Source organism: Rutilus rutilus, assembly GCF_951802725.1.
Source record: "Rutilus rutilus genome assembly, chromosome: 1".
In the NCBI taxonomy this organism is placed as follows: domain Eukaryota; kingdom Metazoa; phylum Chordata; class Actinopteri; order Cypriniformes; family Leuciscidae; genus Rutilus; species Rutilus rutilus.
Window position 1 is genome coordinate 64,899,455 of NC_140209.1, and position 25,173 is coordinate 64,924,627.

General features: G+C 38.2%; 1 protein-coding gene and 1 long non-coding RNA gene across 4 annotated transcripts; both read left to right on the forward strand.

Annotated features, from left to right (window-relative positions):
* Positions 1-5,564: 5,564 nt before the first annotated feature.
* LOC311299246 lies at positions 5,565-6,892 on the forward strand. Its single transcript, XR_014629088.1, has 5 exons — positions 5,565-5,683; positions 5,783-5,854; positions 6,175-6,240; positions 6,400-6,467; positions 6,795-6,892. It is a non-coding gene; the product is annotated as an uncharacterized lncRNA (long non-coding RNA).
* A 5,949-nt stretch (positions 6,893-12,841) lies between these two features.
* On the forward strand, positions 12,842-24,278 carry LOC311305388 (uncharacterized protein). Of its 3 annotated transcripts, XR_014630007.1 has the most exons (12): positions 12,842-13,251; positions 13,558-13,675; positions 15,340-15,541; positions 15,952-16,228; positions 16,305-16,482; positions 16,590-16,666; positions 20,308-20,488; positions 20,583-20,831; positions 20,913-21,084; positions 23,610-23,758; positions 23,859-24,074; positions 24,120-24,278. XR_014630007.1 is itself a non-coding variant. In XM_084433073.1 (11 exons), exons 1-11 carry the CDS (start codon positions 12,976-12,978, stop codon positions 23,969-23,971), a joined length of 1,992 nt encoding a protein of 663 aa, XP_084289199.1. In that variant the 5' UTR covers positions 12,857-12,975; the 3' UTR covers positions 23,972-24,278. The 3 variants fall into 3 exon arrangements, 2 of the variants coding, with proteins under 2 accessions (XP_084289199.1, XP_084289200.1); XM_084433073.1 differs by having other exon boundaries at positions 12,857-13,251; positions 23,859-24,278; XM_084433074.1 differs by having other exon boundaries at positions 12,857-13,251; positions 15,955-16,228; positions 23,859-24,278.
* Positions 24,279-25,173: the final 895 nt, after the last annotated feature.

Genomic DNA, 25,173 nt, shown 5'->3' on the forward strand with positions numbered 1-25,173 from the left:
CACATAGAGACCTAGTGCGGTTTGCTTTACTATTTTTCAACCCAAGTAACTCAATATAATTTTTCATATCTATCTGAAATAACAGCCCAGCTAACAGACTTTTGTTATAAGAACATTCTCCAAATATCCAGTGCTGGTTCTGGGAACATAAAAATGTCCAGTTTTCCAGTTAGAGGAACGTTTTTTTAAAAGGTATAATGTTCCTCAAACGTTCTTTCAACTTAATTTTGATTTAAAATTCAATATTCTAGGAACGTTGATTTGTATCATTCCAAGAACATAAAAATGTCCTGTTTCCTGAATGTTACTAGAATGTTATTTAAAGGTTAGTGTGATGTTCCTGAAACATTCTTTCAATCATCTTTCGAAACAGTAATAAGAACACAAACTACAACTTTCTTCAGACACGTCACACGTCGATAGCGAAGGCAAAGTTTTGTATCGGACGTCACATGATCTGCATAAAACACAAAAAACGAGTGATTCCGAGGTAGATCAATATCTATTATGATTGTACCCCACCGAATGACACTTAATTAGCTCGATTAGCCTAGCTTACCTTGTTGAATTGATCTCTGCAGAAAGTTACAGTCCGTACAGTATATAGCCTATACTGGCATTTGATGCTGGACATTTTGTATAGCCTAATATATTATATTTGATTCATACTACTATATATAAATGACATTGTACCCCTAATTAAAACTTAATTCATGCATTTAACATGACATACTACATTAAACAATAGCATATCCCTTAACGTATTAACAAAAACATATAATGCATATTTATCAAAAGTTAAATATGATGATATGAAATAACTTTCAATCAACTTGTCATGATTCTGCACTCGTGTCCTTGATTTTCTTTAGTCTTGAGGCAGAATCATGACAGACCCGTGTTTTATGTGCAAGCACATGGCCTTTTGCTGGGCCATGTGCTTGTGTTGTCTCGTTCTCTTGCCCCGCCCCCTTGTTATCCTCGTTTTGTCATTATTGCTTCACCTGTGTCACCTGTTTCCCTCATTAGTTTCTCCCTATTTAATCCCCTTGTGTTTGCTGTCCTGTGCTGGTTTACATCATGGGAGGTGTTAAGTGAATTACCTATGGGTAGTGATCACTTCCCCATAATTGTAACAATTGGAATTGATGTAATTAAAGATGACGAAATGCGGGTACCGAGATGGAGGTTAGATAAAGCCAACTGGGAATTGTTTCAAGTTTTAGCTGAGAGGAAATGTGGTGAATTAGATGAAAGGTGTTTGAATGATGTGGAATTACTTAACTCTGAATTTGTGTCTAATATTCTTCAGGTGGCTGAGGTCTCAATCCCAAAGACTGGTGGAAGGGGAGTTAAAAAATCTGTACCATGGTGGAATGAGCAGTGTAGTGTTGCAATTAAACAGAGAAGTAAGGCATTTAAGCAGGTAAGAAAGAATCATACACTTAAGGATTTAGTCCAGTATAAGAGAGCACAGGCTATTGTTAGAAGGACTGTTAGAGCTGCAAAAAAGGCTTTCTGGAGGGAATATTGTAATACTATTGGGAGAGAAACTAAGTTGTCAGATGTATGGGGAGTTATTAGGAAAATGAATGGTGTTAAAAGGAATTATTCTATGCCTGTAATGGGCAGAATGCTGTTAGTAATAAAGAAAAAGCAGAGCTGTTGGTGGAGACTTTAGTTAAAGTACACAGTTCTGAGAAATTGTCAGATTGTGCTGAATTGCACTTGTGCAGAAGTGCTGTAGAGAGGAGGCTTTAGCTGAAAATCCAGGAGTTACTGTTCGGAAAAGAATTACAAGTCGGGATCTTGATATGCATTTTTCAATTTTTGAATTGAAGAAGGCTGTCTATAATGTGAAACAATCTACACCTGGCAAAGATGGTATTTGCTACTCTATGCTTGGACATTTAACTGACAGATCTCTTAATGTTGTCCTGAAGCTTTTCAATCTGATTTGGGAAACAGGAAGGATTCCTAGTGTGTGGAAACAGGCAGTCATAGTGCCAGTGCTGAAGCCTGGTAAGTGTGCAACTGACCCTTCTAATTACAGGCCCATTGCGCTTACCTCACAGTTAGGGAAAACGATGGAGAGAATAGTAACAGATAGGCTGACATATTATATGGAAAGTAAAAACTTGTTCTGTCCTTTTCAAAGTGGTTTTCATAAGGGAAGAAATACGATGGATGCAATTCTATGTTTGGAGTCAGAAGTGAGAAAAGCCCAGACAAACAAAGAAATAGTGGTTGCTGTCCTTTTTGATATAGAGAAAGCTTACGATATGTTGTGGAAGGAGGGATTGCTGATGAAGTTTGAGAAACTTGGTATTGGAGGTAAGCTTTATAATTGGGTACTGGATTTTTTATTTGGAAGAGAAATTGAGGTGAGGGTTGGCACGGCCTATTCTAGTACATATGCTGTAGAGAATGGTACACCGCAAGGGAGCGTCTGCAGTCCAGTACTTTTTAACATAATGATAAATGACATTTTCGATAAAATTGACGGAAGTATAGGCAAGTCTTTATATGCAGATGACGGAGCACTTTGGGTGCGGGGACGTAATCTAAAGTACCTGGAAAAGAAGATGCAGGATGCAATTGTGGTGGTGGAGGAATGGGCTAATAAGTGGGGCTTCAGAATGTCTGTTGCTAAAACTCAAGTTATTTGTTTTTCAAGACGACATAAAGACATTACATTAAAACTTTATGAACAAAAGTTGGAACAGGTGAGTGTTGTGAGATTTTTGGGAGTTATATTTGATGAGAAACTTACCTGGAAGCAGCATATAGAGTATGTTCAAATTAAGTGTAAAAAAGTTAATAATTTGTTGAGGTGTTTGTCTGGTCAGAACTGGGGAGCTGCAAGAGGAGCATTGTTGAGGATTTATCAGTCTCTCATGAGGTCTTCACTTGATTATGGCTGTTTATCATATATGGGAGCAGCCGAAAGTCACTTGATTAGGTTGGACAGAGAACAATCACAAGGGTTACGTATTTGTTGTGGAGCTTTTAGATCGTCTCCTGTTGCTGCTTTGCAGGTTGAATCTGGAGAACTTCCGATGCGGTTAAGGAGAGTCAAGCTAATGTATGCGTACTGGGTCAATCTCCAGGGCCATAGTTGTGTTCACCCAGCAAAAGCTGTGTTGCAGGATTGTTGGGAACATCAGAAGTCTAACTACTATAGCTTTGGGTGGATTGGAGATATTAAAGCCCAGAATGTAGGCCTGACGCAATTTAAGTTCAGTTCGACTGTACCATGTTCATTTATACCTCCATGGATGTTTATTATGCCAGTAGTGGACTTGCAGCTACAACTGGCATTGAAAAAGGAAAGTAGCGGTACCCCAGAATGGCTTGTTGTTCAAAATTATTTTGAGCAGTTTAAAGAACACCTTGTACTGTATACTGATGGGTCTAAAGATCCCAACAATGGCAGAACAGGAGCGGCAGTGAGTATTCCACGGTATAACATCAAAATTAAAAGAAGAACATCTGATTATCTTTCAGTGTATACTGTGGAACTTACTGCCATTGTTTTAGCTCTTAATTGGTTGCTTATGAAATGTTTTGGGGGCATAAACAGAGCTGTAGTTGCCTCAGACAGTCAAGCTGCATTATTGAGTATAAAAACCGGAAAGTCATGCAGACTAGATCTATTAAACAAAATTTACTATATATTGTTTCAGCTGCATAGTAAGAATGTTTGTGTTCAGTTTGTTTGGGTCCCTGCCCATGTAGGGGTTGATGGAAATGAAGAGGTGGATATTCTAGCTAAACAGGCCTTGAAATTGGATGTGGTTAACATCAATGTCCCAATGTGCAAAGCTGAAGGGAAATCTATTATTCAGGAAAAAGTGATTAGGATGTGGCAAGAGCAGTGGGATAGTAATGATACTGGCAGACATCTTTACTGTGTGCAAAGAAATGTGGGAGGGGGTAGATCTAGGGATGGAAATCGGAGGGAAGAGGCAGTGTTGACACGTTTAAGGATTGGCCATTCGGGTCTCAATAGATCTTTGTTCCGTATAGGGAAACATCAGACAGGAGTTTGTGATTATTGCGGACAGCCAGAGACAGTTGATCATGTCCTAATAGAGTGTAATAATTACATGGAAGAGCGAAGTTATTTAACATCAGTCCTATATAAAGAAGGGAAAGCGCTTACTTTAGTTAATCTATTAGGAGATGTATCTAAAAATGTTAAAAATCAAGTTATGAGGTTTCTCAAAAATACGGGGTTGTTCTACCGAATTTAATATGTACATATTTATATCATAGGTATGCGCATAGGTGAATAATTCCCTCTGACTATTCTCGACGACCACACTCATATCCGGTAGATGGCGGTAAATGCACCTTAAGTTGGTCTGCCAACCGCCAGTTAAACCTAAAAAGAAGAAGATGTCCTGTGCTGGTTCATTGTCATTCAATCAATGTGATACCTACTGTGAGTAACCAAAGTCTTGATCCTGTCTTAGCTGCACTGTAAAAAATATTTTTGCAATTTAGTTATTTCAACTTATTTTTGTGAGTAGAGATAACTAGATTGTCCAGACAACAAAAAATTGTAAGTTTTCTTGTCCTCAACTAGACTGAAAGTTGAATGAATGACTTAAATTGTTATTTTAACTCAAAAAATGTATGTTTAAACAACTGCACTAGATTTTCTGTTGAATTAACAAGTATAATTGTTATTTTAACTTATAAATGTAAGTTGAAACAACTGCACTAAATTTTCTGCTGGTTTTACTTCAATTATACTCTAATGCTTTATTAGAAGTAAATTTGTAAACTAAACTTAGTAAACTAAACTTAATTTATCTATATATCTTGCTGTCTGGTAGACTGCATAAAAACCTAAACTTCAATTTTATTAGTGTGTACATTAAAAACATTACACTGTAAACCCCAATGTTGTCGTTAATAAAGAAATCAAGTTGTCATAACTTAACATTACTTACAAGTTTTTGCATCAAAAATTAAACATTGGATTTTAATGAACTCATCTGGCAGCAAAAATCTTTCAGATTAAGATTTTAAGTGTTATGCACTCAAAATGTCAAGTAATTTAAATGATTCCCTATGTGTCTGTTTAATATGATTGTGCCTGAAATTCTGCCTTGACAACACGCTGATTGGTCGATGCACAAGGCAGTAGTTTTTTTGTTAATCGTGAATTTGCTGATGCAGGCAGCAGGCCAGAGGCACTGACACTGCATAAAAACAGTAATTTCGGGGTTAAAACGGAGCCGGCCCGTCCATCACGTAGCCGACGGACATTTCAGGCTTCGCATTATGGAACTGAATCACACAAGACCATAGACAGTATATAAACACAAGACTGACGCAGGCTGTAAATGGAATCTTTTTTTGAACCGACTCGAGCCTCTTCTCCCCCTCCCCCGCTGACTCACTCACTGCAGTTCTTGCGCGCGCAGCCGCAGAGAGCGTCCGGTATTTTCTGAGAAAACGTATGGTAAAGTGTGAATTCATAAAACTATTTTAAATAACATGTTTGCCAGAACATAACATCAACATTTGTTCAATGTTCTAACGTTTTTATTTTTTACTGTATTTTCTAGACCGACATTGTTTTCGAGCCGTTAATTCCCGCTCCTGCTCCATTCAAATCTTGCGCGCTGATAACGTCCGGTATTTTCTGTGAGATTTACATCAGACGAAGGTAAGTTTGAATTCATAAAATCATTGTAAATAACATGTTTACCATAAAACAACGGCAAAGTTTTTCAATGCCATATTTTATCTGAACCGTATTTTATAGCCCACTGCCTTCGTTACTGCGTACGCTGACATCGTCCAGTGTTTTCAGACGTTTAGCCTATATCAGACGAGGGTAAGTGCAAATTCATGAAACCTTTTTAAATAGAGTATTTACCAAAACATAAGATTTGGTGTTGATTTAAATTGAGTGTGTTTATGTTGTAAAATAAGTCTAGCTATCTTAGTCTAACTTAGTTAGGTACGTTAACTGCTAACTGATGTTACTTAACTTAGCATCTGCAACTGTAACTACACACATTTCTAAGTTAGTCATTAGTTAAATATTCACGTTTATTAATGAATTAACTGTTAATTAATTAGCTAGTGTGCTTGAGTTGTTAACGTATTCTCCTTTGACAAATTAGTAGACACTTTCTTCTCAACTGTCCTCAGAGGCTTCAGAAACAACACTGAAGGAAGCTGACTTTTGATTGATGTGAGGCAGACAAGGCCGAAAAGGTTTTAGCTATGTACTTAAAAATATATCATATTTGTTAAAGTGCAGTGTATCACTCCATTTGTTTGTTTTAATGTTCTAGTAAGTGTAGAAATCTACCATGTACTTAGTTTTATTATGATGTAATGTACTGTGCAAGTTATATATATGATTGTTTTCAGGCCAGTTGGTAAATGCTGCCATTCTTCTCAAATACTGCTGCTCTTCAAAGAACAGAGTCATTCATCAGGTAACACACACAAAAATAGTTTTTGTTTGAGTACCATTTAGTTTCCCAAGTTATCTTGTATTTTATTTAGTTAATGAAACGGCAAGAAAGCACTTTGACTTGCTTTATTTCCATTCTTGTTGCTGTCCAACTAACAAAATTGCTTTGTATTGTTACATTTTTATTATTATATCACTCTAACCTGTTATTTACAATTATGAGCACAGATTAATTAAATTACACTAAAAAATTGTCTAGCAGTTTTTATTCATGGTCAGATTTAATCCATCATGGATGGATTTGAGCACATAGACGATTCACTGATTTTTTTACTTCCTTGTGTTCAAGCTTCAGTCAAGTCGATTAAAAGCTGCTTGTTCACCAACCGGACCAAACAGGATTTTTTCTTTTACCTCAGTTTCATCTCAGTTGCAGAGCTCTACCAGATATAGGTAAGTCTTCACCACAATCTTTGAATTAAAAAAAAAGTTACTGTCAAATTGAATCGTTATGGGTGATATAAATAGTAGGGCTGTGCCATATCATACCGTCCACGATAATACCAGTATAAATTTTTACATGATAAAAAAGCGTCATATCGCGATATCACTGATATAGCGACGCAATGACGTATGGCACATTACGTTCCCTAGCACGCACAACAACAACACCTGTCTGAGCGTGAGAGCAGCAAGTCAGCCTCCAATGACGATCAAATCAATAATTTTTAAACGTTCTCCAAGACGCAGTATTACCAACCGTGTGAGTTTCTCCAAGATGCAATATTATCAACCAGTGCCGCGTCTTCTCTCTCTCGCTCTCAAAATGGGTTGCACAAGTCAAGCGTCGATACCACACTCGTGTTTAGCAGTCAGGACATGACGGTCACTTGCATCGTAACTAAAGTTTATCATTTTCACTTTTTTTTAAGTCTTATCAGTTTAAACATTTGCGATTTTAAACTATTCAGTAGCCTACTCTCGCGCGCTCTGTTTACTCTGCGTGCATGCATACATGTATACAGTAAAGCCGTCTCACGAATAGCTCGCGAGTAACAAAAGTTCCTTTTCACGGATTATATCGTGAACACGCAAAATTGTGTAAAAATGCCGGTCGTGGTTAGTATATTCATAAACAGTCGGTTATGTCTGGAATTAGCATAAAACGCGTGTGACAATGTGACAGTCAGCAGCATCATGAAAACAGTAATGGATCCGGGCACTAGCTCTAAAAGTGACAGCACAGCAGCCATATGTGTCTGTCATTGTCGTCAAAACAACAAAAGATAGCTTTCATTGTAAGGAATCAGAATTAATATCCTATGCATTTAATTTAGTCAGGACTATCAGTGTTATTTTACATTTGATTACCTTATACAGTTTCTGTAGCATTTCTGAATACTAGTGTTAGACCTACCCAAAAACTTTTCTCTTTATTTGTATCTTTATTATTTTGTATATATTTTTTGCTACTTTTTTGTAAAACAATTGTAAAAACACAATGAGTGAGCAAACATTTAGGTGAGATAAATGTAATAAAAAAAATTGTCAACTTTTTTTTTTTTCTATATCGTCATAAATATCATTATCGCAAATATTCTTGAAATATCGTGATATAATTTTGAGGCTATATCGCCCACCCCTAATAAATAGCAAGTAATACGTCTGTGGTTTTAAATGTCACGGTTTTCATTATTACTATTCAGTGTTTGGATTTTGCCTCGCGCCATTTCAATGCGCTTTTGTTCATGTTTTAAGAAATCTTGATAATAGGGTGAATTATTCACAATGTTGTCACAAATTTAAAGGGGTCATATAATGCCATTTTTGCACAAGCTAATATGAGTCTTTTTTTCTTTCTTTTTTACCTCAGTCATTTCAATTCAACTCAGTTGCAGAGCGCCAGATATACGTAAGTTTTGACCACAATCTTTGAATTACAAAAGTAAATGTCATATTGAATCGATATGGGTGATACGTACAATTAATACGTCTGTGGTTTGAATGTTTTCATTATTTCTATTCGTAGTTTGGATCTTGCGCCATGTCATCACGCTTATGTTCATGTTTTAAGAAATCTTGATAATAGGGTGAATTAGTCATGATATTGTCACAAATTTAAGATTGAGTGTATTTCAAATCAGTGTTTTGCACATAGAAGATTCGCTCATTGTATTTCCTCGTGTTGACTCACAGGTTCCGTCAAGTTGACTAAAAGCTTGTTCACCAACCGGATTTATTACCTCAGTCACTACATAAGTTGCAGAGCACCAGATACAGGTGAGTTTTCACTGCAATCTTTGGCAATCATTAAAATTAACTATCAATTTGAATTGATGTGTGTAAAATAAGTAACTTATTATATCTGTACTTTTAAATGTTACTGTTTTTATTGATATTGGAAATGGTTGTGGCGCTCTCGTGAACTAATTTTGAGGCCCACACAGAAGAAAAAGAATAGTTGAAAAAAGTATTTTTTCTTTTCTTTTTTTTACGAAGTATTCTCGTTGCTTGATAAACTTAAGGTTGAGCCACTGTAGTCACTTGGACTATTGTAACAATGTTTTTACAATTTTTTCTGGGCTGGCAAATATCGATTACCCAGCAGTCTATGAAGGAGTGAGCCAGCTCTCAGATTTCATCAAAAATATCTTAATTTGTGTTCCGAAGATGAACGAAAGTCTTACAGGGTTGGAACAACACCTTTAATGCTTTTCATAGTTTCTTTTTGAAAGGAATGTTGTGAACAGGATGTTTCATGTGTTGGTATGTTGTGGGAGTGGCATTTTAGAGTGTTTAGTTTAATTGATGAATTTGTTGAAGCTTGAGAGCATAAATAATTGGTAACTTAGTTGATATTAAAATGGCATTTAAGCCAATTCATAGGTCTTTAATGTGTTAAACAATGTTTAAACGGTATCTTATGGAACAAAGGATGTTTCTATATTGAATGCTGTGGGTTGATCTTGTTTAATGTAACAGATTAATCCACAAGACATGCATTGAGACAGGTGTAAAACACCTTTTCACAAGGTTGTTTTCTGCAATTTCATTGCAGTTCATTGCAAAAAAAATTGAATTGTATATAACACCTGATGTTCTTGTTACATCATAAGAAGAATGGCATCTACGCTAATGTTAGTCTTTTTGTTTATTCCAAGGTTTACTGAAGTCAGCCGGATCCGGGCCGTATCCAGATCAGGTGGTGGACCTGCGCCTGGACACGTCCACAACGCATCCCTGAAGTGCCAGCCTCATCAGCCCTGTGAAGGCCTCATCGACACTACAGCCATCAGCACTGATCCTCAACAAACTCGTCTCCATACCGGCGTGACTCCGACTTCCAGTCAGATGAAACTGGATAATATTCTGAATGTTCTGATCCAATCTGACTTCTGACCTGTAATGCTGCCTGAATCATAATCATACACTGTTCGTTCTTTGCCCAGAGGTGAACTGAGTGACTGAGCCTGGGTTCTCCCAAGGTTTTTTTTCTCCATTCTGTCACCTGATGGAGTTTTGGTTCCTTGCCACTGTTGCCTTGGCTTTTGGCTTGCTTAGTTAGGGACATTTAATATTCAACAATATTATTGATCTGCCTTACTTAAGGTGAAAGATGACGCAATTTTCTCCTAGAAACAAACTTTGTTGTATTATTTTCATGTTATCACTGTGCTGCTTTGATACAATCTGTATTGTAAAAAGTGCTATATAAATAAAGGTGACTTAACTAATTAACTTATTGTAAATTGTATCAGTGATCGTCAATTTTACATATTTTTTTAAATCAAATGTATTTTCCAAATTAATGTTCTAGTAGTAATTCATTATTTGGTACTGCTGCAGTTTTTAAAACACCACTTTAGTTGGCTGAACTTATTGGGTGTAGTTTAGAAAACTAATCTTTAGTTTGCTGAACTTATTGGGTGTAGTTTAGAAGACTTAACTTTAGTTGACTGAACTAATTGGGTGTAGTTTAGAAAACTAATCTTTAGTTTGCTGAACTTATTGGATGTAGTTTAGAAAACTTAGCTTTACTTGACTGAACTTAAATTCGAAGTTTACTTAACTAAATTAAATCAGTTCATTGTACTTTATAACTTGTCAGGTAAACTTACCCAAATTTGTCAGGTACACTTTTATAAATAAGTTAGTAAAACTCAAAAAAATCCATGCAAAAAGATAACAAAAAATAATGAGTTAAGTCAACAACAGATTTTTTTACAGTGTGTTAGTTTATTGTGTATTTATATGTCTGTGTATTAGTCAAGTCTTGTTAGTCTTATACAGTCAATCCTGTCTTGTTTTGCCCCCTCGTGGGTTTTGTTTTCCCTGTTTTTCTGTAATAAATGTAGTTCACTTGCATACAGTCTGCATTTGGGTTCATCTCCTTGCACCATCATAACACAACTATTCATGGCTTTCATAAATTGTTGATGGTGATCTGTTTTAAAGCAGTATGTTTGTTAGTGTTATAAAGTTATTAGTTATATTGTGTATATGAACAGCACATAATTTTTATAACTGAAGTCTGCATGCTGTCAAGACTTTCATAATTCATAAATGATGTTACACTCACCCATATTAGGCCATGCATTGTCTACAATGTACAATAGGCTAATGTATTTTACATAATGAACTACATAATAAAGATAAATTGGTCCTTTATTAATCTATGCAACGATGCTTTAAAAACACTGAACAATACATAGAAAAATGTAAAACATTAAAAAAGTGTTATGTGAACACAGTAACCAGCTGTAACAAATTAAAGTCACTACAATAATATTTATTTCAGGACCATAACAGACTGAAAGAGCATTTCAAGCATCTAAGAAAACTAGCTGTTTACAGTTCAGAGCTGATATGTTGTTGGGGAACAAATAGCACATTAATTTTCGCAAAAGAATCATACAATCATAATAATGATAGAACAAAATCCCATAAAAAAATAAGCATCATCAAAACAGTAGTGATGGGTCATTGATAAACGATCCATTGTCCATTGCGTCTGTCACGTGACAAATGAACGAAAGACTCGGAAGGTAAAGTAATTTTTTATATTCACTGCAAATTGTTTTTGACTGCATTATAATGATTTCTTAATTCAGCATATGATCAAGATGTGTTCGGGGGAATCTGCCTGTTAAAAGTATAACATTTAAAGCCACTTTAAAGGGGTGATAGAATGCAAAACCATGTTTACCTTGGCATAGTTGAATAACAGCAGCTCTGTGTGTAAAATGGCCATACACAAAACCCTCTGTCACCTCCTTAATATGAAAATCTCAAAACTTTAAACTGCAGCTGTAAAAGGTCGGATCAGTATGGCATCCGTTTTAACTTTTATTCATTTCCAGGATATGAATTGTTGATATCAAGAATTACATTTTTGATATCAAAAATGTAATTCTTGATATCAACAATTTAATTGTTGATATCTGTAATTATATTTTCACTAGTGAAATGTCACCATAGGCTGCCATTCAAAATCAATTGTTGATATCAAAAATTGATTTCTTACTAGTAGAAATAGAATTTTTTATATCAATAATTATATTGTTACTTGTAAAAATGTGAATTACTGATATCAATAATTCAATTGTCACCAGCTGAAATGTATGGCAAGCCGTTTTAACTTTTATTCATTTCCAGGATATGAATTGTTGATATCAAGAATTACATTTTTGATGCTTTAAAAATTTATATATCAAAAATATTTTGATATATAGTATATCAAAAATGTAATTCTTGATATAAAAAATTTAATTCTTGATATCAACAATTTAATTGTTGATATCTGTAATTATATTTTCACTAGTGAAATGTCACCATAGGCTGCCATCCAAAATCAATTGTTGATCTCAAGAATTGATTTCTTACTAGTAGGCGCTGCGTCATATCATTACGCCTGCTGCACTCATGGTACAGCCGCACAGTTCCTTGATTATTACGCTGGAATGAGAGTAGTTCCTAGTCATATAGGCTTAGAAAATCGCAACTTTTCATTTTCCGTCGATCTTAGTACACGGTTTAACTACAGAAGAGTCAAGTTTTAAATAGGAAAAATATTGAAACTCTTTGGTCATTTTGAAAGAAATGCTACTGGACTCATCAGAATCAATGATCTGTGCTAAGCTATGCTAAAAGTGGTACTGTCAGACCCGGAGTTCGGCTGAATGGATTCTAAAACGGTAAAACTCAACTGTTTAACTCTGGGGGAGATGTAAAATGAGCATATTTCCGAAAAAAGTGGAGTATCCCTTTAAATATGATGTTTTTCAACAGCTCTGGGTCAGATCTCTAATCAGCTAAGATGTGACGTCACACTTGGGGGATTTCCTTATTTGGATCTGGTCTGTACCTTTGTCACGCCCCTAAATTTGCATACACACCGCCCACTTTCTGGGTCCAGGAAGTTCTATCAATGGTGGTCTCGTGCAGTCCAATAGTATTAGCCGGCGCGCTATGTTTACTGCTTCTGGAATTACAAATAAGAAAGTTTGGACGTTTTTTAAAGGATCTTCCAAATGAGTCACGGTCGTTACTGCAGCGTTCCCGGCTGTACAGGGAATGCTGTTGGCACTTTTCATTGTCTTCCCAAGGAACCAAACATTCAACGGGCATGGTTGATGTTTTTATACAACAAGATCCCTGTGAGCTTCAACGTGAAATTATCAGTATGCTCGAACCACTTCACCCCAGACTGTTTCGAGAACCTGGGACAGTTTCAAGAAGGCTTTTCTGCACGGCTGCTTCTGAAGAGAGGGGCTGTACCGACCATGTTGACATCACTACCGCAAACTGTAAGCAGTAGTTATTAACAATGCTATAGTTATCTAGCAGCAGGACAGTTCAGTTAGTGTGACGGTTTGGAACACTTTCTATTCTATAAAAAAAAAAAAAAAAAAATTCCTGCGTTAGATTAAACTGAGAAGGGTCATAGCACTTGCATATTGTTGTCCTACTGTTAGTTTAACTGCTATTGTTCTCATTTGTAAGTGGCTTTGGTTAAAAGCGTCTGCTAAATGAATAAATGTAAATGTTTAATTGAAATATTTATTCATTAGTTGTTTAGATGCACTGGATTTATTCGCACGTTTTTATTTCAGAGTAACGTTACATCACAACGCACGAAAGACGCTTGCTGCCAAACAGATCCTCCCAGCCTGGCATCGCGAGGAACACAGCTGTCTGCAACAACACTGAGACCTCACCTACGAAGCAAAGGTGTCCTCTCTAATCATTATTATGTTTAGAGTTACAAGAAGTGTAGGTGTGTGTGTGTGTGTGTGTGTGTGTGTGTGTGTGTGTGTGTGTTTCATGTGTTAGCAAGGGAGTGTTTCCAAGCATGTTTACTATGATGACTGGGTACATTTAGCAATTCCGTGAGTCATTCACAACAAATTAGCGAACTATTCATAGTCCATCTTCACTTAAGTGTATAATCTCTGATTGCAGTTTGTCATATCACTGCTTGGTCTAGTCTCAATCAAATTAATTATCTTTTGCGGGAGAGGCTGGTGCAAATTATTTGGTCAAAAGATAGGAATGGGTTTACCAAAAATATGTCTGAGTAGAAAATTGTGTGTTGAAGATGCCTTTTCAATATATTATGCTATTGTATCACTTCAGTAAATTGTATTTAGGCACTGAGCAGTCCATCAGACACACCACTCTTTTCCACTGTATGGGACGGTATGAAAATTTCATATCACGATAATAGTGACCAAAATTACCGTGATTATCAATATTATCACGGTTTTGTTAAAACGAGATGAAAGTGTTAAAAAATAACTGATGCTCACACTGAAAACATTTCAACAAGTTTTATATTTGAAAATCAACAAACAACAAATAAACCAAGCAGCTCTATGCACTTATTTAAGCAAGATTATATTCTGTGGCATTTCCTTCCTTATAATGACCGTCGTCAATAACAATGCATTATAACACGGCGCACATGTATCACAACGGACGCGCTCTCTCGTTTCATTCAAATACAACTTGCCGTCTTGCGTCTCCGTTTTTGATTGTATTGAAAATGAAATCAGAGTTGATTTATTGTTTACTGAGTTTGATCATATTTTTGTGATCATGTACGATTTAAAACATTAATCTGCCTTACGCCATTCCTTCTCGATTAAAAACAACAACAACATTGCGCTGCGTCAGCCTGTTGCTGGCTGGACATGATTTACACTGAGTTATTAAAATCACGATAATCAAACACGGTTTTAATGATAATAAAATTTTAAACGATAATAACCGTCAGTACATTTTATCGTGGTTTATAGTGAAACCGGTAATCGTCCCATGATCCCAGTACGGTACGGCTCACTTTGTGGCGCTTTTCCACTGCATGGCACGGTACGGATCGCTTTAAATGGTACCACCTTTGTTGAGGTTCCAAGCGTACCGTACCGATACTAACATGTGACGTGAGAACACTGCAGGTCACTGATTGGTCAGACAGAATCGTCTCTACCGTCGTCATTGTATTTGCGACACGAGACACCAAACCCGCTAGATTTAAATAGCTAACAGCCACCGCTGTAGCACCTGTTTTTAAACTACTTGCTTGACTTGCTTGAAGAAAAAGTAAAAAAAAAGTCACAAAATAAATGGCTGAATGGTGGTCTGTGGACGAAGTGCAGACGTTGGTTATAGTTGGTTGCCGCAACTATAACGATCAGTCTATAATCCCACCCACTTTGAAGCGGTACTAACTGCAGTGGAAACCGAGCTAAAGCGATCCGAGTCGAGCCGAGTTGTAGCACGCAGTGGAAAAGCGAAGCAAGCTGAACCCTGCCGTGCTGAACCGAACCACGCAGTGGAAAAGCGTCATAATTGTCTCTTTCCCACCCCTCCCTCCCCTCCCTCCCCCTCTGTAGGCATACAGACGACAGTACTATGCCAAAGTGTGGCAGTAGGAACAGATGCTCCTTCAGACTATGTACCATTATCTTCAACTCCTTTGAAGGTTTCAAGGCCAGCAAAGAGACCACGCCTTGAATTTGAGGAGGAGGAGGAGGAGGAGGAGGAGGTGTGGGAGGATGTTTCCAATGTAGGCACTGACCCTCAAGATTCAACACAGTGAGTTACAAGGAGACAGAATCATCTCTGCTTTTGTAAGCAAAGTTACAACTCTCACAACGCAGCAGTGTTGTTTACACACAGGTGAAACTCGACAAATTAGAATATCGTGCAAAAGTTTTAATTTTGATGATTATGGCTTACAGCTCATGAAAACCCTAAAATCTCAGAAAATTTGATTATTACATGAAATCAATATTTAAAAAAAGGATAATAAATACAGAAATGTCGGCCCTCTGAAAAGTATAATCATGCATATGTATATAGTTAGACATACTAAATATATTAGTTTCACCTTTTAATTTGAATTACTGAAATACATGAACATTTGCACGATATCCTGTAAATTGTGACTGTTATCAGATTTTTGACTGAGATGAACAATGTTGTTCTCTCTTCATTATCTCTAGTAGTGAACCACCAGTGTCATCTTATGGCGATGCCAAATACATTGTTTTTGAGCAATGCCTCCTCATCCTGTTCAAGACCTGCCCTGTGTGCGCAAGGGTCTGTGATGTACGTCCACACAGAAGAGGGTCATTCTTAGCCGTTGACCAGCTGTGCCCTCACTGCCACTTCTTCAGACAGTGGAAGAGCCAGCCTGTGATTGGGAGTATCCCTGCGGGCACGCTCCAGTTGTCTGCTGCCATCTATTTTTGTGGAGCTTCATTTCCGAAGATGAAAAAGGTACCGTGATCATTGTCCCCTCGCGTAATGTGTTTGTCTAACCTTCACAAATGATGTCCTTTTAATTATTTTATAGATGTTTGAGGCAATGCGACTGAGAACACATACTCATGATGCCTTCAGAAGACATGCCAGGACGTTTCTGGAGCCGGCTGTAATCCACAGCTGGACTGAATGGCAATCAAAAAAGCTTCAAATGCTGAGCAAGGCTAAAAACGTCATTCTCGGGGGTGATATGCGGGCAGACTCACCAGGTACTCAGTCTTCTTTCCGTTTGAATGTGTATGCATTATACCAACAATTGCATGTGATGTGTTGCCCTACAGTGAGTATGTTTATTGTAAAATCATTTACATTGTAGGATATTCTGCGAAGTATGGGAGCTACACAATGATGGATGTGCAGGCCAACGAAATCGTAGACATACAACTGGTGCAGGTATTTGAAATCATTAGGACTAACGCAATACATCACATGCGTATACACAAGTAGTACTGACAATAGTGTCATTGGAAACCCTGTCAGTAGATTTATCCGTCTTATCAATGTTATACATATGTGGGCAAAATGGTTAGAAAAGTGTGTGTGTGTGTTAGGGTGACCATATTTTAGTTTTCAGAAAAGAGGATGGTGGGCGTGGTTGATGGGTGGGGGTGTACAGGGTTCCCGCGGGGTCTTAAAAAGTCTTAAAATGTCTTAAATTCTGAACTTTAAATTTAAGGCCTTAAAACGTCTTAAAAACAGCCAGATTTTCATCCGCGGTCTTAAATTTCATTTAGTCAGGTCTTAAAAAAGATTTTACCCTCGTTCATTTCCAGAAACGCTGGCCGCATAAAGTTATTACAAAGTAGCAAAAAAGTATCGAAGTCGCTCGCCAAGAGGCAGTTCACATATCGCGTCTTTTTCGCGCTCAAGTTCATTCAAATGTAGGCGCGCGGTAAGCGTGCTTATAATTGAAGCGACGCGCTCGTTTTTTTCCAGGCGCAGCGACATGAAAAAAGACATGAAGGATGCGGGTGCACCCAAACACTACGGGTGTTTTTCTCTTCTCCGTAAATAAATCTTGTAACAGAGCTACAGCAAGTGTTTTTCGGCGGTGGAAATCCATTAGCCACTAAAACTTTTTTGTCATTGTGGAGAGCGCAGTGCATGGTTGCATAGCAACGACAGACGCCACGGGAAAATCGGACCGAATTTTACTATTAATAATAAAAGATAAGCTAAAGTGTATTGTAAATGTCATTAAATCATTTTTTATAAAAAGAATGAGTCAAAAAAGATAAATTAAAGTCTTAAATATGTGAGGTTTATCTTTTTATAAAAACCTTTTTTTGTCAACTTTATTTGAACTTGTACATGTTAGTATATAACATGTTGCAAGACACTTTTAAAATCTGGCTATCATTTTAATCGTATTATTTTAATGTTTATGTTAGTGTGTATTGATGCTAATTTTATTTGTTATTTGCTGTTTTTCGACATAAAACTTGGTGAATTGATATCATTGTGTAGTATTAGTACTTTTTGAACAGGATTCTGTGATAACAGTGATAATTTTTGGCACTATAATAATTAAATGAAATGTTCATGCCATTTCATCTCTAGTTATGATCAACTATGATCAACTAAAATCAACTAATTATGTGTTTTTTACAGTAGGCCTATAATATGCAAAGTACAATTTGGTTTTCAATTTGGTACAATGGTTAATGGGTGGGGGTGTGGTTAATGGGTGTGGTTTGGGGTGTGGTTAATGGTGGGGGCATGGTTTGGGTGTGGTTAATGGGTGGGATGTGGTTTGGGGGTGTGGTTAATGGGTGGGGTGTGGTTTGGGCTGTGGTTAATGGGTGGGGGTGTGCTTTGGGGTGTGGTTAATGGGTGGGGCGTGGTTTGGGATGTGGTTAGGGATGTGGTTAATGGGTGGGGGTGTGGTTTGGGGAGTGTGGTTAATGGGTGGGGGCGTGGTTTGGGATGTGGTCAATGGGTGGGGGTGTGGTTTGGGGATGTGGTTAATGGGTGGGGGTGTGGTTTGGGGGTGTGGTTAATGGGTGGGGCGTGGTTAATGGGTAGGGCGTGGTTTGGGATGTGGTTAATGGGTGGGGCGTGGTTAATTGGGTAGGGCGTGGTTTGGGATGTGGTTAATGGGTGGGGCGTGGTTAATTGGGTAGGGCGTGGTTTGGGATGTGGTTAATGGGTGGGGGTGTGGTTTGGTGGTGAATGCATAAAAAAATACTTGACAAATGCATTCACAACCTTGCAACTAAGTTATTGTACTTTAATACATAAAGTAATACATCCTTTCCATTCAACGTTTGGCCCGCAACAATAGAATAATAAAAATTTATAGTAGTTTAGCTTTTATATGTTTTTTTTTTTTTTAAATGACACTATTTCTTTTCATGGCCATAGGTTATGAAGGAGTTACACCGCACTCACGATCACAAAGGTGCCAGACAAACAAGACTGAAAATCGAAAAAAATAAACTGTCTGCACACTTAAATCCTTTAAGCAAATTTAATCACCAAGCTTTCGGTCAAACGACCATTCTCAGGGCATACAGACAATGAATGTAGCAATCAACTTAACTGTGTTCAAACACATCAGGACAATCAACAGTGATTACCACACCCGTGAAAGCCAGGTAGGAAAGTTGTAGTCCAATGGTGGGAGTTGTAGTTTTTCTTTAACCTACCCACTATACTGAGTTATCTAGGTAATTTACACATTTACTCCCCATAGTGAAAATCCCCACTACAAGAAACAAATATACAAAAATACAGGCACATATATACATACATACATACATACATGCTGCATAAGTGCATGGAGACTGCAAGGACATCAGTAAAACCTTCATAAACTGCAGTAATCAAGACTTATAAAAAACAGTACAGCTGTGACTATAGCATGACACTCATGTCGAAGTCCACATTTAAACCTTTGGGATGTAAGGCATCCAAAGTATGAATCCAGTACAGTTCCCTTTGGCATAACACTTTATCAATGTTGCCACCTCTAGGTAATTTAATCTGCTCAATTCCCTGAAAGCGGAGAGAAGAGACTAAATGAGCACACTCTGTAAAGTGACAGGTCACAGGGTAGTTAGGGTCGGCACGTCTGATAGAGCTTTTATGCTCACTGATCCTCTGTTTTAAACTACGTGTGGTCTTTCCCACATACACCATGTCACAAGGACATCTTAAAATGTAGATAACATTCTTAGTTTCACATGTAATAATGCCCTTCACATTAAAGCTCTTACCGGATCTGGGGTGTTTGAAGTTATAGGTCTTGTGTGTATTATTACATTGGGCACAATTGCCACAGGGATAGTTACCATCCCTAAGGGGTGCTAAGAGTGTTTGGGTAGGAGCTGATCTTATACATGCTTTAACTACCCTATTGCGGAGGTTAGGGCCCCGCCTGGACACAAACAAAGGTGGAGCCATAGGTTAAAAAACATAAATAAATAAATCTACTACACTATTTCAGTAAAAAACTATTTCAATCCTCCTGATGTTCTCTTGTATACTTTCCTTATGTGGGCTTCTAGGTCGCTAGCACCTTTATTTGACACTAATCCCGACCGAAACGAAAACATTACTTACATTTTCTCGACCGTAAACTGAAGCGTCGAGTCACGCTGCTAAAATTCCTACTTTGATTTGATTGGTCATTTCAAATATTCTGACATTGACGAGCAGTGACAGAACAATGAGGTTGAGATGAACACACACACACACACACACACACACACACACACACACACACACACACACACACACAGGCCTCTGTGGATTAAGGAACAACGCGCTGATTAGCCGGTTTGATATGTTTTGTGTGCAAAGGCAAGCGGCAGTCATTTTAAAGTACACGCTTAATGGTCCCATGAAAAACAGTGAAAACCGGACATTTTCATGAATTTATAAAACCGCCCCGGACAGCACGTAAAAAGTGAACATGTCCGGGCAAAAGAAGACGTTTGGTCACCCTAGTGTGTGTACATAATCCTCAGTTATGTTACAGAATGGAAGAAAGTTAATGGATACCCATTGTGTGTGTGTGTGTTTCTACACAGAGCAGCGAGGTGGGGGGAAGCTCATGCATGGAGAAGGAGGGTCTTATGAGAAGCTTGGACCTCCTACATGGAAGTGGTGTGAAGTTGGACTGTATTATCACAGATCGTCATCCTCAGATCAAAAAGTTCCTGAGAGATCGTAAAATACCCCACTACTACGACGTTTGGCATGTAGCAAAAGGTAATGTGACCTTTTATTTATATATTCACTCAACAATTTGTATATCTTGTATATCTTGTATATCCATGTTTGGCACGTAAACTCGTTTCATTAGGGTTGTCAAAGAAGCTGGAACGAATCGGCAAAGACAAGGACTGTGCTTTGGTGAGAAAGTGGCATAAAAGCATCGTCAACCACCTGTACTGGTGTGCCACGAGCTCCGTCTCCGGGGCAGAAAAGGTGGCGAAATGGAAGTCCGTGTCGAACCACATTCAAGATGTCCACAGTCACTCTGACCCGGCGTTCCCCAAGTGTGTACATCAACCAAAGGCCTCAAAGGACCGTAGCAAGTGGTTTCACCCGGGTCTGTATTCTAAAGCAATCATTACACATGTTCATCAGTATTCATGGTTTTAAATGACAATTTAAATGTACTTTTTCGTAGGTTCTTCTGCTCTGAACAGACTTGACAAGGTCCTAACCAACAAGCGGTTCCTTACTGATGTTGCAAAGCTTAGCCATCATTCCCAAACATCAACTGTGGAGTCGTTCCACGGTGTCATCCAGAGGTTTGCTCCAAAAAATGTGGTTTTCCCCTTCACTGGAATGCTATGCAGGTATGCACAGTCCAGAAGTTTTTATAAAGGCAAATGTGAATGGGGGACAAATTATCTGCAGAAATTTGTTTTGTTCAGTGAAGGTGTGAGACATGAGTAATAGGGCTGCACGATTATGAAAAAAAATAAAAAAATAATAATTGCCGATTATTCCCTCGAAATTGTAATTGCGATTATTAATTACGATTATCACAATTTACATTGAATTATATGTATATATATATATATATATATTATTATACATGTTTACTTAAAAATTGTGAACACACACACACACAGTCCCATTTTACTTAACATACACATAAATTGTAAGAATATGACTAATAATAAAGACTACTAAGAAATAAACATTAGGCATAGATGCTAAAGCTAGTAGAAACAGCAGTCCCAAACTAGCTTTTGTTATTACAATGTTGTTATGAGCCACCACAGTCATTTAAAAATATAAAAAATAACACAAAGTGAAAATAAGGTGGCATTTTGGGGTTTATATTGAAACGACAGTTACCATGGTGAATACACAATATTAACAAGAACTATGAAACATGGAAACTGCTCCCGGTGAATAGAATGAAAATCATCCCTGCATGCAAATCCTTCTCAGCTAACACACGACGTACCAGTAAGGTGATTTATTGGTATTTTACTTTTATTTCGTGACTTACTAATTTACAACGTAACAACGCTGCATGCTCGTAGTTTCCTTTGCACTTTATACACAGCGCGCGTCGCCGCATTTGCGCGTGCAATTGAGTGTGCGCTACGAACACAGTATAACGGCCTACAGGACAGGAACGTCCGTTTTTCGTTCGTTTTGCTGCCAAAAAAAGACTTTTTATTTCAGCGTACACATACGTCACTGTCTGGTAGTTCCTATTGTGCTAGCTTTTCTGAAGTAGTTGTGATTCGCCTCTCATGACATGCTCTAAACCAGGGGTGTCCAAACTCAGTCCTGGAGGGCCACTGTCCTGCAGAGTTTAGCTCCAACCCCAATTAAACACACCTGAACCAGATAATCATGCCATCAGCATCAGCCATCTTGCAAACAGACAAGCGGATTTCGCCTCAGACGCGCGTCAATTTCGCTTCAAACTTTTGCTTTTTACGCGCGTCAATTTCGCTCTGGACGCGCGAATGGATTCAAAATGTTCAAGCGTCCAACTAGACGCGGTAGACGCGAATTTGACGTGCTATTCGCGCTTGGTGTGAACACACAGTAACGGTCTGGAGACATCAGGCCTAATTGCTGGCCATCAAAATGCAAATCATTTCAGTTTTAGGCCGTGTGTCCGCCAAAGCTGAAAACGCTAGGCGCTCTGCTGAAAACGCCTAGCTATGGGCGCTTGAGAGCGTTTCGGCAGCGCACGAGCGCATTCATTTTTTCAGTTGAGTTCGCTTTGCTTGTTATGATACGGAATATCCGCGAAAGTGTTACTAGTATCTCATTTCACACATATTTTGTTTCTGTGTTGATTCTATATTAAAATGTCGATACAATGTAACGTATTTTCTCTGGCTCTTGTTTTAAACGATTTTGTTCCGTTATTAAGCTTGTTGTCGTCGTCTGTACGAGCAGAATGTGGCGGTTGGTCGGTGGGATATTAGTCCCGCCCCTCCTCCACTGTGATTGGACGGTTGGGTAAAAAGTGACAGTAGGCGCGTTTCCATTAAAGATTTGCGCAAAACGTATTCGTTTTTTTTTTTTCGTTTTTTTTTTTACAATTTTTATATCGATAAAAAACTATTGCGAAATGATGCCGTTTCCATTAACCGATGTTATGCGACTAAAACGTAATTTTTTTCCTCTCGCAATGAGTCATTCCAAAAATCATGGCAACGGACGTTGGTAAGTTTATATATATCACAGCCACGTACCGCACTAGACATTATTATTATTATTAATGGAAGGAAACGTAGGCGTGTTATTCAAGCATTAATGGCAAGGAAAGACCCTTATACTGTGATCGGCACATATGAGGTGTTTCTGGGTGTTTCTCCCTCATTTCTGCTTCGAGGTCTTGATTGTGGCATTTATCTGTGGTTTAGAATCCATTATTCCTGTAATTATTTTGTCTTTTATGAATTTAATAAAGAACTCTGTCTCGTATTCCAAACACACCGCGTCATCTACGTCAGGAAAAAAACCCTTTTTGCGATAAATGGGAGTTTTTGTGAAATTGACGTGTTTCCATTGGGCGTGTTTTCAATTCGCAATTTCAATTTGCCCAATTTGAAGGGTAATGGAAACGCGGCTAGTGATGAGTGCTGTGTTTTACCCAAAGTTGAACATTCTTCAACTCTCGGCGACCTGTAAAAACGCAGAGCGCTCAGCGCCTAGTTACGCTCATGGCGTTTTGAAAACTCGGCGCTCCCATTGAAAACAACTGAAAAAATACGCCGCTTTATATAGGACCGCTTTGACACAGCATCCAGGTTTAGCAAATACTTTTGCTGTGAGTTAACAGGAGTGTGTGCATACAAGAAGACTTTCGCTATTGCGTTACGAAATTTCTCGTCTGGTTTAGGTTGTACCTTGCAGCCATGCACTTCAATGAGAACGTTGAGCGCCCTCAACGGAAGACAGCCATGGGGAAAAGGATGCACAGACTCGTGTTCCCAAAGGCAAAAAGGGGAGGTTACACCGTCAAACAAGTGAAGACAGAGCCAACAATTTGTACGTTTAAAAACATTTATATTTTTTATTACAAACAACAAATCAAAATGTGCAATTGTTTAGGCACTAAATGTAACTGTTATCGATTCACACACAACAGGCTATGTCTTGGACCTGATGCGACTGGTGTTCGAGGAGATCATCCATGACCCCCTTCCTTATGTGGATGCCCTCCAGCGGATCCCAGTGCCCCAGGACCTGTGCTCAGCTTGACAGGCATGTGTCACGGTTCAGTCGAGGCGGGGTCTGAACCCGACGTACTGCCCTGAAGCATCCGGAAACTCCCGACACAGACACTTCTTCCAAGGACACCCCAGCACCAGCTCACTAAAGTCGCCTTTATTGCCTGCAAAGAGAGCAGGGTGGAAAAGCTAACTTTGGTTTTACTATTTATTTTTTTATATTTTACATTTCAGAGTAAAACTGGATGATTGTGTTGATACAGAATAAAGATTGTCACGAATTGACTCTAAAAAATATACGTTCGAACAAAAACATCAATAAACTGATCTGAACATTCCATCACTTTAAGATATATTATTATAATATTGATATTATCAACACTTGTGCAATTGATCATGGTGTCGCCCCTGTCAGGGAAGTGTAACTCGATGAACATTCATGTTTCGAGTTAGAGACCTGCGCGGGACACAATTTTCAGTCCCGCTCCCGCCCGCTCCCGCAGTGTTTAGTACCGCTCCCGCCCGCTCCCGCAAAGATTTGTCATTTTTAGTCCCGCTCCCGCCCGCATCTGTGATATTATGTCCCGCTCCCGCCCGCAAATGCCCGCAAGACGGCAGGCAGGATCAGGGGCGGCGCTAGGACGTTTTTAGCCCCGAATAATTTTGTTAAATTGTGTCTCTCATAGAGCAAAACAATTAATCAGAAAAAGAAATGTGAATAAGATTACAGCAGCCGTGATTACCTAATCATGTGCATATTACAGTTTTATTTATATTTTTCCATTTTGCATTAAAGCGATGTGCTTTTTTTGCAGCGTTGAGCAGCGTTGCGCACTTGATATTCTTGATGCTGCTCTGATGCACTACATTACGCAATGCTCTGTTTGTTGTTAGGATGACTAAAAGTTCAGCGGTTGACGATTTACACTGTAAGCGCTTAGGGCTATATCTGAGGTGCTCTGAGTCTGTTCCTCGTCCATGATGTCTATTTTGAACTTGAATGAAGTATTCGAACACGGAGCAGCGGGAAGGAATTGTCTCTAAACAAGTGTGCGCGAGATTACGCCCCCCTCTACCCCAAACGACAACATCCACAAGTTTAGATTGCTTAAAACGTTTTTATTGCTGACAAACAGAATCTCTCTCACAAGTACAAATTATGAACGCTACTTTAACCATTTATATATTTTACTTTACACTAATATTTAATTTGCGGGAGTGCAGCGTATCATC

Excerpts from the sequence above, each read along its gene's own strand:
- LOC311305388 (XM_084433073.1), top strand. The coding sequence starts at position 12,976 with ATGAGTCACGGTCGTTACTGCAGCGTTCCCGGCTGTACAGGGAATGCT. Across the intron at positions 16,483-16,589 it reads TATGCGGGCAGACTCACCAG|GATATTCTGCGAAGTATGGG; the intron begins GTACTCAGTCTT and ends TTTACATTGTAG. Across the intron at positions 20,489-20,582 it reads CGTTTGGCATGTAGCAAAAG|GGTTGTCAAAGAAGCTGGAA; the intron begins GTAATGTGACCT and ends TCGTTTCATTAG.